The sequence below is a fragment of the Saccopteryx leptura genome, chromosome 3, assembly GCF_036850995.1.
Source record: "Saccopteryx leptura isolate mSacLep1 chromosome 3, mSacLep1_pri_phased_curated, whole genome shotgun sequence".
Lineage (NCBI taxonomy): Eukaryota > Metazoa > Chordata > Mammalia > Chiroptera > Emballonuridae > Saccopteryx > Saccopteryx leptura.
The window spans coordinates 305,985,689-306,001,099 of NC_089505.1; the positions used below are offsets into that span (position 1 = coordinate 305,985,689).

The 15,411-nt window shown below is 41.3% G+C and overlaps 1 protein-coding gene across 1 annotated transcript in view; it reads left to right on the forward strand.

The window, feature by feature from the left end:
- The window catches only part of SLCO5A1 (solute carrier organic anion transporter family member 5A1), a 133,547-nt gene that overhangs the window by 62,328 nt on the left and 55,808 nt on the right, over positions 1 to 15,411 (forward strand). Inside the window, exons 3-4 of the mRNA XM_066378917.1 lie at positions 1,253 to 1,385; positions 6,772 to 6,989. Of these exons, the coding sequence (XP_066235014.1) occupies positions 1,253 to 1,385; positions 6,772 to 6,989 (351 nt within the window). The remainder of the gene's footprint in view (positions 1 to 1,252; positions 1,386 to 6,771; positions 6,990 to 15,411) is intronic.

Consider the following 15,411-nt stretch of genomic DNA (forward strand, 5'->3'; position numbering starts at 1 on the left):
AATTTAGCCTGACCAGGTGGTGGCGCAATAGATAGAGTATCGGACTGGGATGCAGAGGACCCAGGTTCGAGACCCTGAGGTCGCCAGCTTGAGCACGGGCTCATCCGGCTTGAACAAAGCTCACCAGCTTGAGCGCAGGTCCTTGGCTTGAGCGTGGGATCATACACATGACTCCATGGTCGCTGGCTTGAAGCCCAAACGTCACTGGCTAGAACCCAAGGTCGCTGGCTTGAGCAGGGGGTCACTCATGTTGCTGTAGCCCCTGGTCAAGGCACATATGAGAAAGCAATCAGTGAACAACTATGGTGCCATAACGAAGGATTGATTTTTCTCATCTCTCTCCCTTCCTGACTGTCCCTTTCTTTGTCTCTCTCTGTCTCGGTTGCCCCCTCCCCCCCAAAATTAAATCACAGCCTGAAAACAATAAAAAGAAATGACAGTGAATTTGTTATTTATTTATTTTTGCTATTAGCCCATTTTGATGGTGAAATTTTTTAGACTGACAACTTTTCTGCCGACAGTAAGAGCCCACCCCTCCCTGTTTGGACATGCATTTAAAAAAATTCTTTTGTAATTCAACTATGGGTTGGTTCTTCCCATTGGGTTCTCACTCATGCCATTTAAGGAGAGTTAGTGATCTTTAAGTAAGCTTCCTCAATTAACAATAAGCCAAACTCATTGTGAGATCTTTGGTTCTAAATGATAATTTGAAAATATTAGTGATTTGAGGTGCTTAGAGAAGCTTTGCCAATTCAACTGAATCCATATTCATGGTAAAATCTGGCCTTGAGTTCCCTTTACCCATCAGAACCTTCTAGCTATGACAAGTGACATCTACTTTCTTTCCTTTTCCTTATTGTTGAGACTACTTTTTATCTTCTCTTGATTATCCAGTGACCACCTCATTAACTTTGAGGGTCTTCACTTTCAAACATTTAAGTTGAGTATGTCGGAGGTGGGTTCCAAGCACTTATATTAAAAAAAAACAAAAGTCAACCAAAAAGTTCTCCAAATGATTGTAATGTTCTAAGAGAACAGTGGGCTACAGTTAAATAGAAGACATGACTTGAAACTCGAATGTCAACATAGGCATAATCTCTGAAGCTCTCTAAAGAGGGCATCTTTTCACTCTCTCTTTGGAAGTTGTTAACTGGATTTGAGTGTGATATCTGCATGGTGTGACTGAAACTAGACAGTTACCAAAATTGAAGGAATATGGTGTTATATTTCACATTTCCCTCTTTTTTCCCAGCCATCATGTATGTCATGGGAGCTCTTGGTCCTGCTGTGGGATATTTATTAGGTGGACTTTTCATTGGTTTTTATGTTGATCCCGGAAGTCCTGTTCACCTTGACCAGAATGACCCTCGTTTCATTGGAAACTGGTAAGAACTGTTTACTAAATTTTTCATTTCACTCATTATGAATGACAGAGTCATAATACTTTTGTAGTTAACATCAAAATTTCCCCAGGGGGAATATGAAAAATAGATAAAAGTCACCCAGGAGGGGATAGTAGGCAAAATAATAATCCCCCAAAGTTATTTATGTCCAAATCCCCAGAATTTATGATTGTGTCACCTTATGTGGCAAAGGGGACTTTGTAATTATGATCAAGTCAAGGATTTTGAGGTGGGGAGATTATCCTAGATGAACCTGGTAGACCGATATAATCACAAGGGTCCTTATAAGGGAGAGTGGGTTGCAAGAAGGTCAAGGTAAAAAGAGGTGGTTTGGTGACTGAGGCAGAGGTTGGAGGGATATGATTTGGAGATGGAGGAAGGGACCGTGGGATGCAGAGTGAAAGGGAACTCTAGGAACTGGAAAGACAAAGAATTAGGTGCTTCCCGAGAGCCTCCTGAAGAAATGTAGCCTTGCCCTCCCATTTTAGACATCTGCTCTCCAGAGCTATCAGATAATACGTTGTGTTATTTTAAGCCATGGTGGGTGTGGTATTTTGTTATAGCAGCAATAGGAAACTGAAGCAGAGGTTTGGGAATAACAGCTTAATCCCCATTCTTTAGGATGGAGGCATTTGCTTCCTTTATAGCAGAATGGAGGAAAAAGGTATTGGGCTGCGTTGGGACTTTCCTGTGTTCTTTAACCCAAGCTTTCATGATCTTTTCTGTGCCTATACATTTTTCCCCACTCCCTTATTATATTGTGTTTCTGCTTTATTCACCCTTCCCCACTGCCTGAACCCTAGCTCTCCTTTTCCATCGTCACACTCGGTGAACCTTTACCCTCGGTAATTGTTTGTTCCCCTTGGGTGCTGGAGATGTATTCAATAGCTACTCTCTCACTTGCTGGCCCTTAGTTGTCTTGTTAAGTCAGTAATGTTTAGGATGTAGAGAATGAGCACAACACTTTGGGTACAGGTTATTCAGGTAGCCATGGCTGTGTTTGAGTCCCTCATAGCCCTCAACTTGAATGTGAGTCCTTTTTCTCATAATTGTAAGCACTAAGAAGTATTGGCGTCCTAAATTCATTTAACATGGATTAGTAATAGGTATACGTTGATAAAAAATTTTCATTTTATACCAAAGAGAATACTGTAGTATCAGACATTTGTGTCAAGTGATTAGTTTCTAAAGAGTTTCTTAGACTGCTGTGCTGTGTGCTTCATTATAAGATAACAGTTAACATCTTATTTTCAAAGCAGTGAAGAATATTAACTAGGTTATAAACACTTCTTACTTTCATAAGTAATGATTTATTTTCATTAGTAACGCTCTTTGAAGATGGAAGTGCTAAGATCTAGAGGAGCCTGGCCTGGTAGAATTTTGAAATTATGCAAAAGGAAGTTCCACTGTCAGCGTGAGGGGAATAACACAGGAGTTTTCCGTTCTTGAATGTTGGTGAAATTTTTGGTCTCAACTACTGTTTTCTTTGCAGTTTTAAAATAAATCAGAGTGAGGACCTTTTAGTTTTAGTCTCAGAAAACTAGATTATTAAAAATATGTTTATAAACCTCCAATATATGTTCTGTGTTTTATATGGATGTTCATGAGAAGAGCAGGGCAAAGGGGACATCAAGGGAGAGAGAAGACAAAGAGGACCAACCAGGGGACAGGGAGAAGGAAGGAGGCAGGAGCTTTTGACTTTCAAGTGCTTTGAGCTGCCTTTACGATGTTTCCTAGTAGACAGCAAAGTGAAGTGATTAAGAGTGCAGACCCTGAAGTCCCGTGGGTTTAAATCCCAGTCTTCCACCTAATAGCTGTGTGACCTTGGGGGAGTTACTTAACTTCTCTCTGTATGTCAGTTGTTGCTATTGTTTTTAAATCCATAAAACAGAAGTAGTTACATACCTGCTTCACTGGATTGTTTTGAGGAATGAATGAATATATGTATGTAGGGCTCAATAGTTCTCGCTATATAATGTGTTAGTTAGTATTCATTCCTTTGTATTTTATCAATGTTCAAGTAGTCTTATTCATTTTAATGGCCAAATATTAGTTCTACAAATGATAAAATTTCTCAATATAGAAATATATAAGCGGGGTCTATTTAAAAATGAATTTTGTTTATTGAGTAGCCCTGCTTGTAAGACAGTTTGCCTTGAACAAAGACAGTTATTTAAGATAATGTTATTTTATATCACACCTAGCAGAATGATGTAGTTTTCAATAAATACATACAGAAAGAGTGAGGGAAAGAATGAATGAATAATGGTAACATTTATTGGGTACTCTCTGTGTGTCAGGCATTATACTAAGAGCTTTACACACACTTTTGTTTAAGCCTGTAACAACCATATGTAGTCACTAATATTATGCCCATTTTGCCAATGAGGAAACTGATGCTCAGCGATTTGAATAACTCGCCCGAAGTGTCAGAGGCAGTGAGAGCTGGAATATACTTACCCGACTCTGTGAGTGAACAGTCTCTGAGGAATGGTTCATAAAAACACATGTCCTTGTCTTTCTCAGCTTTTCTCCGAGTGCTCATTAGTACCATCATTATATCAGGTGTTAATGATGATTTGTTACTGTCCAGGCATCCCCAGACTATGGCCTGTGGGCCGCAATGCGGCCCCCTGAGGCCATTTATCCAGCCCCCACTGCACTTCTGGAAGGGGCACCTCTTTCATTGGTGGTCAGTAAGAGGACCACTGTATTTGGCAGCCCTCCAATGGTCTGCGGGACAGTGAACTGGCCCCCTGTGTAAAAAGTTTGGAGACCCCTGCTAGACCGTTGAAGAAGGTGGGCTGCTTTACTCTGCTTAGAAATGTCCTCAAGCTTTTATATTATTGCTTATTCACTATAATTCTTTCCCTTCTTCTATGTTTACTTTCACTTTGAGTCACTATGACTGTATCTTTAATGTCTGCATAGAGTTTTAAGTCAATGGCTCCGGCTGGGGGTGAGGGAGCCTGAGCACATACAAACAGACAAAATGGACTGCTATGAATTGATTGCTGTTGGGCCAGGCATTTTATTAGGTTCGTATTGTATATTGTCTTATTGATTTTGATGACTCCAAAATAGTTATTATTCCCCCCTCCCTTGCAGTTGAGAAAATGGGTTCAGAGAAGCAAAATAAGTTCCCTAGGCTCTTAGAGCTAGGAAGTGGTAAAGACAGGATAAAAACCCCGGTCTGCCTCAAGCCACAGCTCAGGAACTGTCCCTTACACTAAGCCTGCCCTCTTGTGAGAGAGCACGAGAGGTCTAGGGAACTGAAAGCAGAGGAGACTGAATGTCATGTTTGCAGATGAGGTTCAAGAAAGTTTACAGGCAGGGCTAGGTCAGTAGGGCCTTGTGAGCAGCCAAAGACTAAAGGGTCAGATATTATAGTAACTACGTTCCCTGCAGACAGGTGACTTTATTTTTTAAAAGCTTATCTCATTCAGTGTATTTATTTGAGAGAGTTTTTCAGTACCTAATCTGCATCAGACACTGGGCTCATAATTATATTCTGAATAATTGAGATTGCTATGTCTATCCTGAACAATCTTCTCAAAATCTGCTTTCTGATTGTCTGAAAATCTTTATTTAATATAACTTTAAATATGTTTGAAAATAGCACACTGGATTATTAATGACTGGTTTCAGGAATGATTCTCTCAGCTAACCTGTGACCTTTAGCAGCTAACAGTACTGTAACTGAAACACTACTTTTATAAAAAAAATTTTCATTTTGCAATTGATCTATATTCTTACTGGCTCGAACCCAACATTCATGCTTAGAATGCTGCTTGCATTCCAGTTACAGCTGATGTGATGTTGATACAGAGGACAGAGTCAGAGCATTCATGAACTTGGAAGCTTTAATTATAGAGGTTGGAGTTGAGGAGGCCTAATTAGAAAGTGGTAACTCTGTTAGGTAGTAAGAAAAGGTTGAAAGGGGACTGAGAAGTTGCCCCTGGGGAATTATGCAGGCAAGAAGCCCAAGGCCATGAACACAGAGCTCTACTGCCAGCTAGAGGCTGAGTTCTACTCTTTGTATTTGCTCCCTAACTTCTGCAGCATAGCAACCTCAGATGAGTCTGATTCTACAGCACTCAAGTTCTACAGTGTGTCCTTAAAGTCACGGTGCACTTTTGACCGGTCACAGGAAAGCAACAAAAGATGATAGCAATGTGAAATCTGCACCAAATAAAAGGAAAACCCTCCCAGTTTCTGTAGGATGATGTTGCAGCATGTGTGCATGCTCAGATGATGACGCAACACCGTGTATACAGCCAGTCGAGATGTGGATGGTACAGAGGAAAGTTCAGTGTGTTCTGTGGCTCGCTAAATTCGAATCCCTGACCAAAGTGCAATGTGATATCTGCGCGTTTATAACGAAGCACCACCACATAGGAATAACATTACTTGGTGGGATAAGCAGTTAAAGGAAACCGGCAGTTTGGTGGAGAAACCCCGTTCTGGTAGGCCATCAGTCAGTGACGAGTCTGTAGAGGCTATACGGGATAGCTACCTAAGGAGCCCTAAAAAATCTGTGCGTGAGCCCACATCGAACTGCACTGAATAGGTATGAAACTGGGAGAGTTTTCATTTTATTTGGTGCAGATTTCACATTTCTATTGTCTTTTGTTGCTTTTCTGTGACCAGTCAAAAGTGCACCATGACTTTACAGACACACTGTACTTCTCCTAAGAATCTTTCTGATACACATTTCTTCTCTCTGAACTTTGATAGGATTTGTGCTCTATACAATGTGATCTAACATTTAATTGTATACATTCTTTCATTTCTTGGAGACCTATTTTTAGCTTGCTCACCGCTAGGTTGTAATTCTTGAAGTAAAGGATCAAATGAAATGTCTTTGGTGGCCATCAAGGCTAAGTATGGTGAGGGTCAACTAAGAATGTTCAATATATTCTTAAATACTTGCAGAAAATATTTGAGTGCCATCAGCAATTTAAAATATATTTTACACAAGATAATAATGGTTTTCTTCTAAGAAAAAGGTGTCTGTAGTGGTCCACAAAGTATGCTATAGATTCTGTATTATTTTTTAATTAAATTTTTGAGTTATTGATTTATTGTAAAATACACATTGTAGCAAGATTAACACATATGTGCTTAAAAATACTTGAATGAAATTCTTGTTGCTTATTGTAATGTTCATTATAACATGAGTGTAATTATTGGGTAGATTTCCCATTTATACCACAGAAAGGGAGGATTTCTATATTTCTTTAGTTTTTCCAACTTCCTGCTGCCTTCTAGTTGATGAGAGTCAAAAGTATTTTCTGGATAATTTTATCACCAGAATCTTCTACTTTGTTAAAGCCATAAATGCTATTCACATTTCCCAATTTTTTAGGTGGAGTGGATTCCTCCTTTGTGCCGTTGCAATGTTTCTTGTGATATTCCCAATGTTTACTTTTCCAAAAAAGCTTCCGCCTCGACACAAGAAAAAGAAAAAGAAAAAATTTTCTGCTGATGCTGTTAGTGATGATGATGTTATAAAGGAGAAATCGAACAATAATGAGCAAGTGGACAAAAAAGTGTCTTCTATGGGATTTGGAAAGAATGTTAGAGGTAAAGTATGTCTTTTGAATAAAACATGTGCATGGTCCTTTAGGTTGGTGTGACTCAGACTGTGGTCTTGGGCCAGTGCTGGCCACAGCTGGTACTGGTCTGAGACACGGTAAGTCCTGAAATTGAGAGGAAATGTTGCAAGACTTTTAAAGAAATTTGACGGAGCCATTTTATGCCTGTTGAACTTAATAGTAACAATAAAAAATTGGGCTTATATTTTGTATGTTTTTTAAAGCATTTGTCTTCTAATGATTCATCTTGAATAGATTTTGAAAAAGTCTCAGTACATGATAGACTGGAAATAATAATAATAATAATAATAAAATGATTCTTTTCCACACATAGCTTGAGAAGCACTGATTTAGATCCAAGGATGCATTTATACATATATATCATTTCATATATATTATATATAATTATTTCTATATTATTCAATATATTATAGATAATCATTTATGTATTATTTAATATATTATAGATAATCATTTATATACATGTTCTTTAATATATTTAGAGATGTCTGATTTTTAAAAATGCTTCTGTATTATATAATGGATGGTTTGTTGTGTCAGGGGAATGGTGGGTTTGATAGTATGGCTTGATCCTGCCATAAATATAAAACCTACCGCTAGATAGGGACCTCATTCAACAGCAGCTCTGCCAAGAGCTTGTGAGTGGACAGAGAGAAGGACAGCCGGGAACGAGCCTCCAAACACAGTGTGGAAACCTCCAGAAAGTCTCAGTGATGTCTACTGGTCTGTTTTCTTTTGCATGTTATGCTTCTTAAAAACAATGAGCTTATTAAAGCTAGATTAGGCCATCTCAAACTTCAACAATTGCGCTGAACGTCAACCAGCCCACCTTTGCCCAGCCAGCAGTCAGTAACTCTTAGTGGCAACGATTCCTTTCACCCAAGAAACCTACTAGGCTGCACTGCCATTAGTTTCTGCTATTTCCTGAATTGATTTCTATGAAATTATGGAGCATAATATATATGTCAAGTGCTTACTGTTTTAGGTAAATTTACCCAGGCACTTATCATTTCACTTGGATAGCATACACAATAAAGCAAAAGAGAAGGAAGGTACTAATATGTTATGGAACTATCCCCGCAGCCTGAGAAACAGAATGTTTAGGTTGGACTTTTTTTAACAACTGTATTTGTCCAAAGCAAGTGAAGTGACATTTCATTGGACATACTCCTTTTCTGTTAAGCTTTAAATTTGCCAACCCCTCATCATTTGGTGACAATGTAGGTTTTGGAATTGCCAAAATGACTCCTTTTACTGTCATAACACAGACAATTCCCTAGATGCCATTTTGGCCGGAGTTCTTACCTATGAACAAGCCATTATTATGGGCCATTATGGCTGCTACTAAAGGAGTAATTTTCTTTTCTTTTTTTTTACAACGTAGTTGAGAGCAAGGTTGATATTAAAGAATTTACAATACAAGAATAGACTTACAGTCTTAATTTATGGAGTGTATCAAGTAGACTCAAGGGGAGAAATAAAGGCATAGGTAAGCTAAAATTGTATGTTTTATAGCTTAGAATCAGATGGCCTGCTTGTGAAATATATGCTGCCTTGGGTAGTAGAGAAAAGAGAGAGAAAATTGACACCAAATAGCAACAGCCGAATGACTGTTGATGGGAACAGCAATCGTCAGGGGAATGCAGTATCGACAGTGCTGCCAAGGCCCCATCCACACTCTGGACCTTCCTGTCTTCATGGTGGAGGCCTGCCACCTGCCAGTACCTGCACTGGCCTGAAGGCTTACTTTGTAGGTGGGACACTGCTGGGCTCCTTCCTGCTTGAGACAGTTTCAAGTGCTGAGGAGTGAATACCCTGGCCTTCCACCTGCCAAAGCAGTCTTAACCAATGGCTGATAGACACCCAGCGGCCTCACCTCCCGGGTGACACAGCTCTTCTGTGGGCCTCTGCATCCTTTGTCAGCTGCCCTCTCCCCCTGAGCATCATGTTCACATTCCTGGTCCTGCGTTTCCTGGATCTCCCATATATACGCCTTGGATTGGCACTTGGGCAGGGTTATTATTATTATTTTTGTGAAAGAGACAGAGAGAAACAGAGAGAGGGACAGATAGGGACAGACAGACAGGAAGGGAGAGAGATGAGAAGCATCAATTCTTCGTTGTGGCACCTTAGTTGTTCATTGATTGTTTTCTCATATGTGCCTTGACCGGGGAGCTACAGCAGACCGAGTGACCCCTTGCTCAAGCCAGCGACCTTGTGCTCAAGCTGGTGAGCCTTGCTTAAACCAGATAAGCCTGCACTCAAGCTGGTGACGTCTGGGTTTCAAACCTGGGTCCTCCACACCCCAATTCGACACTCTACCCACTGCGCCACTGCCTGGTCAGGCTAAAATTATTTTTAAAAATTGAATCTATACACTGTTTTATTGGATGTCTTCTTGTACAGCGAGGGGTTGCTTCCCACCATCTTTTCTATGCTCAGTTACATAGTTCAGGATATTTCTTTTAAAAGCAAGAGTAAAAAGAGTCTTTTGACAGTGATGGGTAGTTGGTTTATAAACTCTGTTTGCATTCTGATCTTCTTGTCAGTGTTTCTGATAAACTCTCAACTTTCTCACCCCATCTGTGCCTTAATGAGGGTGACTGATGTCACTTCTGCAGCTAAACCTCCTGATTCAGACAGAGCTGGTTCATTTCATTACTTCCACTTGTCCTGACTTCTCTAATTGTATCTGGACCAGAATTTCAAGAGACACTTTTTCTTGTTAAAAAGAATCCTATTTATTTAATGGGATGATAAAGTGAAAATGTTCTGCTAAAAATAATTCAAATGATATGGATAATATTGTAATAATGTTCAGTTAGAATATATAAAGTTAATTCATATTTATCTTGCACATATTGACTTCCTGTAGAGTATCTATTACCTATCACTTATAGGAAGTGAAACCAGACTGAATATAGTCTAATATTTAAACTGATTTTCAAAAGAACAAATCAATTTTATGGGAATCATTTCATTGTTGACATAAGTTATATTTCAAAGCTGAGCGTCATTATTAAAGTCTTGAATTAAAGAATGGTTATTAAGATTTCCTTCTGAGCCCTGGCTGGTTGGTTCAGTTGTAGAGCATTGGCCTGGGGTGTGGATGTCCCTAGTTTGATTCCTGGTCAAGGCACACAGGAGAAGTGCCCATCTGCTTCTCCACCCCTTCCTCCCACTTCTCTCTCTCTCTCTTTTCCCCTCCTCCCACCATGGCTTGATTAGAGCAAGTTTTTCCTGGGCACTGAGGATGGCTCCATGGCCTCTATCTCAGGCACTAAGAAGAGCTTTGTTGCTGAGCAACTGAGCAATGCCCCAGATGGGCACAACATCATCCCCCAGTGGGCTTGCCAGGTAGATCCCAGTTGGGGTGCATGCTGGAGCCTATCTCTGCCTCCCCTCCACTCACTGAATAAAAAAAAAATTCTTTGAGTTAAATCTGAGCTTGATTCCTAGATCCTCTTTTCCCTTGTTCTGTATGCTGGAGGAGGGCTTCCTTGGGTCTTTATTTTACACAGGGCGGGGCAAAGGTAGGCTTATAGTCGTGAGTATGTGAAACACAGAGTTTACTCTTGTATTATTTATTAATTATTGTATTATTTTCCATACGAACAACTGTAAACCTACTTTTGCCCCACCTTGTATATGAAATTTGGATACCAATCTTAGCTTCTTAGAAGGGAGGTGGAAAGATAGCTAAGTTAATACTTCCTGAGAAAGAAAACGACTCAGGCCATCCTGATGGCAACCTTTTGGAAAGTTCTGTCATAGAGAATACCAGAAGAAAACGGACTGTGCGTTCCACTCCTCCTCCACCTTGCAGAGATAGACATCAGGAAAATCTGACTCAGTGTTTCTTGATTCTTATCATAAATTATGCAGGAATAAGACTGTTTTAAAACACCGCAAAGGAGAAAGTAGGATTTTTAGTGTGTCTGCATCACCTTCCTATAAAGAGATTAGCATTGATTGCATCAAAAGTCTACCAATAAAAATAAACACTTAAAATATTTAAGTGGTTCAGTGTTCCTGCGGTTGGAGGTCCAGCATTACAGTCTTCCAGATTTAACTGTTCACCTTCCTAAGTGGGAAACTTTTGGTGGCAGTTAATCATAAGAATGATTTTATCTTTGTGTCCACTTCTAATTTTTTAAGCTTAATTGCTTAGTGTTATAAATTAGCATATAATATAACAGGCTTTTGTCTGCCAAACTTTGGGTATCTGAGAGTGTAATGTGTTTACAATACTAACTAAATAAAAGAGTCACTCTGAGGTGATGAACAGATTTGAAGGGATTTATGGAAAGTTACAGAATTTTGATCACTAAAGGATTATATTGTCATTATTCAATTAAACAGCTCTTTCCTCTGTATAAGGTACGTCCTCTGTGCCGTGGCAGGTATGAAAATGAGCCACGGTTTGTCCTTCGAGAGCTTGCTGTCTCCTGATGGAGACAGGACCAGTACAGATAGATATGAATAAAGACCACAAAGGAGCGAGGCCCATTGGTGTGAGGTTCAAAGGCAGGCGATTGAACATGTAGCTGAGGCATCGGCAAGGTTTCCTGGGAGAGGTGGGATTTGCAACGAACCGTGGAAAATGGGGCAAATTTCAGGAGGTGGCGAGGGGATGGTAGGAGCGCTCCTGTCAGAGAGGGCAAAGACAGGGGGTTCAGGCTGCAGATGTGTTTGAAAGTGCTGAGCATGTGTCCTGTGGTTGGTGTGTTGGATATGTGTGGCCAAGGCCTGGGAGAGATGGTTCAGAAGGTTAGGTAGCACCATGGTGTGTGTGGCAAGCTTGAGGTTCAGCCTTTAACTGCAGCTGTCTCTGATGGGTGGTGGGCGGGGCTGAGCGGACCTTTGGCAGCCCCTTGTTAGGCGGATTATGGAGGATACGGAGTGGGCTAGAAGGAGGGGCCCAGGTAGGAAGCTGTGGACAGAGCCAACGTGAGAGATGATGATGGTTCTGGTGAATAGAGAAGGGGAGGATAGAAGCGCACTAACCTCGGCTCCCTGTCCTCTCCCTGCTCCTTTCAGTTGCCTTCGACTTAACAGCCTGAAGGATCCTGTTAAATTGCTACTCCTCTGCTCAAAGCTTCTGTGGTCTTCCTTCTCACTCAGAATCTCCCAATAGGACCTACTAGGGCTGTGATCTAACTAACCCCCGCTTAGCTGTTTGACCCCATCTCTTTCTTGCAGTCCCAATAGTTATTCTGCTTCAACTATATTGAGCTCATTACTGTTCGTCAAACATGCCAAGCATACTCTCACCTCAGGGCCTTTGCACTTGCCATTCCTGTGGGTCCCCTCATTTCCTTTGGGATGTAATTCAAAACGAGACCTTGTTTAATCATCCTATTTAAAAATCTCCACCCTCCTCTCTAAAGCTTATTTCCTTCCCTCCTTTATTTTCCTCAACAATCATCACTAGCTAATCTACTATGTATTTTGCTTATTTACACTATTATCTCTGCAATGAGAAAGTAAGCTCTGTGAAGGCATGAGATTTTTTTTGCCCATCATGTTCCCTGGTGAATTTACTACACCACCTAGTAGATACTCAGCATATATTTGATGAATAAATTGTTGAATGATGAGGAGGAAAGGAAGAGATTGTATCCATAGGGGGTGACAACTGATATGGGAATGATAGGAAGAGTGGTACCAAGGACGGTATCAGGGTTTCAGATAGTGGGGAGAGGAACTAGTTAAGAGGAGGAGAAAGGATCAATTTTGAGTCTGAGTTACCCAAGAACATACAGAACCATTGCATGTGGCCCACAGGTAGGCGTTTGAAAACTAGTGTAGTACAGATTATGCTAGGGTCAGTCCTTGACTCAGCAAAGGAGAAACAAGAGCCACGTGCCAGGACCATGCTAGTTAGCCCTCTTGCAAAGGGCCTTCGCTCCTTTGCTGAATTTCACTTTAGTTTTATGTTTGCAGCTTCTACTGAAGGCTGCTGCTTGCATTTCCCAGTTTGCCACTGGAGCATGGCTCAGTGCCCTTTATACAAAACCCGATTGCTTGAAAACAGTAATTCTCAGACTTAGCCTGCTAGGAAGCACCATGAGGGCATCTGAAAACCCAGAGTGCTGCCTGACTGGGTGGTGGCACAGTGGATAGAGCATCGGACTGGGATGCGGAAGACCCAGGTTCGAGACCCCGAGGTTACCAGCTTGAGCGAGGGCTCATCTGGTTTGAGCAAAAGCTCACCAGTTTGAGCCCAAGGTCTCTGGCTTGAGCAAGGGGTTACTTGGTCTGCTGAAGGCCCGCGGTCAAGGCACGTATGAGAAAGCAGTCAATGAACAATTAAGGTGTTGCAATGCTCAACGAAAAACTAATGACTGATGCTTCTCATCTCTCTGTTCCTGTCTGTCTGTCCCTGCCTATTCCTACCTTTGGCTCTCTCTCTGTCTCTGTAAACAAACAAACAAACAAAACCCAAAAAATCCCAGAGTGCTGCTGTGCTGGGCGGGCCCAGAGTGTCTGATCCAGGTGGCCTGAGGTGTAGCCTGAGAACCTGCATTTTTAGCAAGTTCCCAAGTGATACTGACACTGATGATCTGGAGGCCCCACTGTAGAGAATCACTGCTCTAGAATATAGTAAAAGCTCTGTTTCCCACGAAGAAATCAGAATGTGTCTGCTAATGATGGATATACAGCTTTTTGCTTTGGAGTCAAGTTTGAAGCCCTGGAAAGACCTTATGAGCATGTTTAATTCTTTTTCAGGGTTTGATGTTCTGCTCTACTTATATCTTCTTTATTTATAATTGTTTTATTTCTTTTTTACATTTATTATGATGTGCACATGTTTTCTTGTGAAAAGGCAAATCTTTAGACTTGGATCTACAGCATATGAGGTCAAAGGTATATGGGAACAGGCCTGGCAAAATAGTTCTAAAAATGAAAACACTTTCTCTATACTCAGTACAATTGACTGTAGGGTTACTCATCAGAGTAGTGTCTCCCTAGAAAGATATATATGTATATTTATATAAATACTCACGAGTGCTGAATTTAAACAAGCAGGATGGTGCTGTGGTCAGCAACCACTAATGATGTTTTTTGGCCCCCAGTGGCTTCCCTTTCTGCCCACCATCTGCAGGTAAGTATCTCAGGAGTGCCATGCACTCACCCAGAGGTGACTGTAGCATGCCAGGGTCATTTAGTGCCTTCCGCTCCTTTATTGGCAAGAAGGGAGTGCCTTTGTCTGTGTGTTATGGAGGGGTGGGAGAAATTGGAATGCTCTCAAGGGGAGTGAGTGAAGTGTCACCACAGGGTGACGGTATGTTTCTACCCACTTGTTAATGCACCAGAAGGCTTAAAGATAGACATGGAGTAAGCCCTTGAAGAGCAGAGATGAAGGAAGAAAGAAATACCCTGAGTGCTCAGACAAGAAGGGAATACTGGGATTTCGGGGAGAGGTGTTAAAGGAGGTGGTTCTAGAATTTTAATTTAAATTTGTGACTGAATGATGACATGGAGAGGACAATGGCACTGAAAGATGAATTTATTACTTACACTTTCCAGAAGGGTCTCGCCATGCCATGCAGGGCCACAGAGGAAGCACCAGGAGGTCTCCATGGGGAAGACGAGGCAGGCAGAGTGAACAGCTCAGGACTGGTTAGTCTGAGCAATTCCGGTGGGCTCTGGCTGCAGGGGTGCTCTCTGGTTGTTGGCACCTGGCCCTGTGTGATTTCGGGCAGGCAAGGGAATACTGGCGTGGTGTATGAGAGTCAGACAAGTAGGTGGCTGTGGCTATAGACTCTGGATTGGTGGGTTTGCACGGAAAAGCAGCGTTCCCAGCTGAGCCCTTGCTATCTCTGAGAACTGGTAGTCTGTCTCTCCCCAGCAAGATTTTTAAGATGTTAAAACACTGTGGAATACAGAAAAAAATGCGATTAATATAAAAGCTTAGGTGTTATAGCCAGAGCAGACTCTCACCCAGCCTGATTCTATTATCATTGTCATACGGTGTTCCCTCCTCACTTCACCTCACCTCTGTCTCCCCACCCTCGGGACTGAGGCCTTGGGTCCTTCCCATGTGCTTTGAAAACCACCCTGTATTCTGGCCATATCATTGTTACTTTATAATTAGTCAATAAGTGTCCCAACCTTTTATATAACAACTAGAAAGCCCGGCGGTCATACGAAATGACCGCTGTTCTAGATATTATAAATTGTAATTAAAATGATTTGTGCAAAGGTGTCTGCTAATTCAAACTGAATTACCCAGGGCAGGCAGCGAGGACACCCCTTTGCTTACTGCCCCATGGGGTTTCCCCCTTCTACTTGCTTAATTGCTTAAAGTAGAGTGCAATGAAGGAAACCACTGGCGGTACATTTCTTAAGAGCCACCGCTAGCTCAATAAATAAAGGTGATTTAA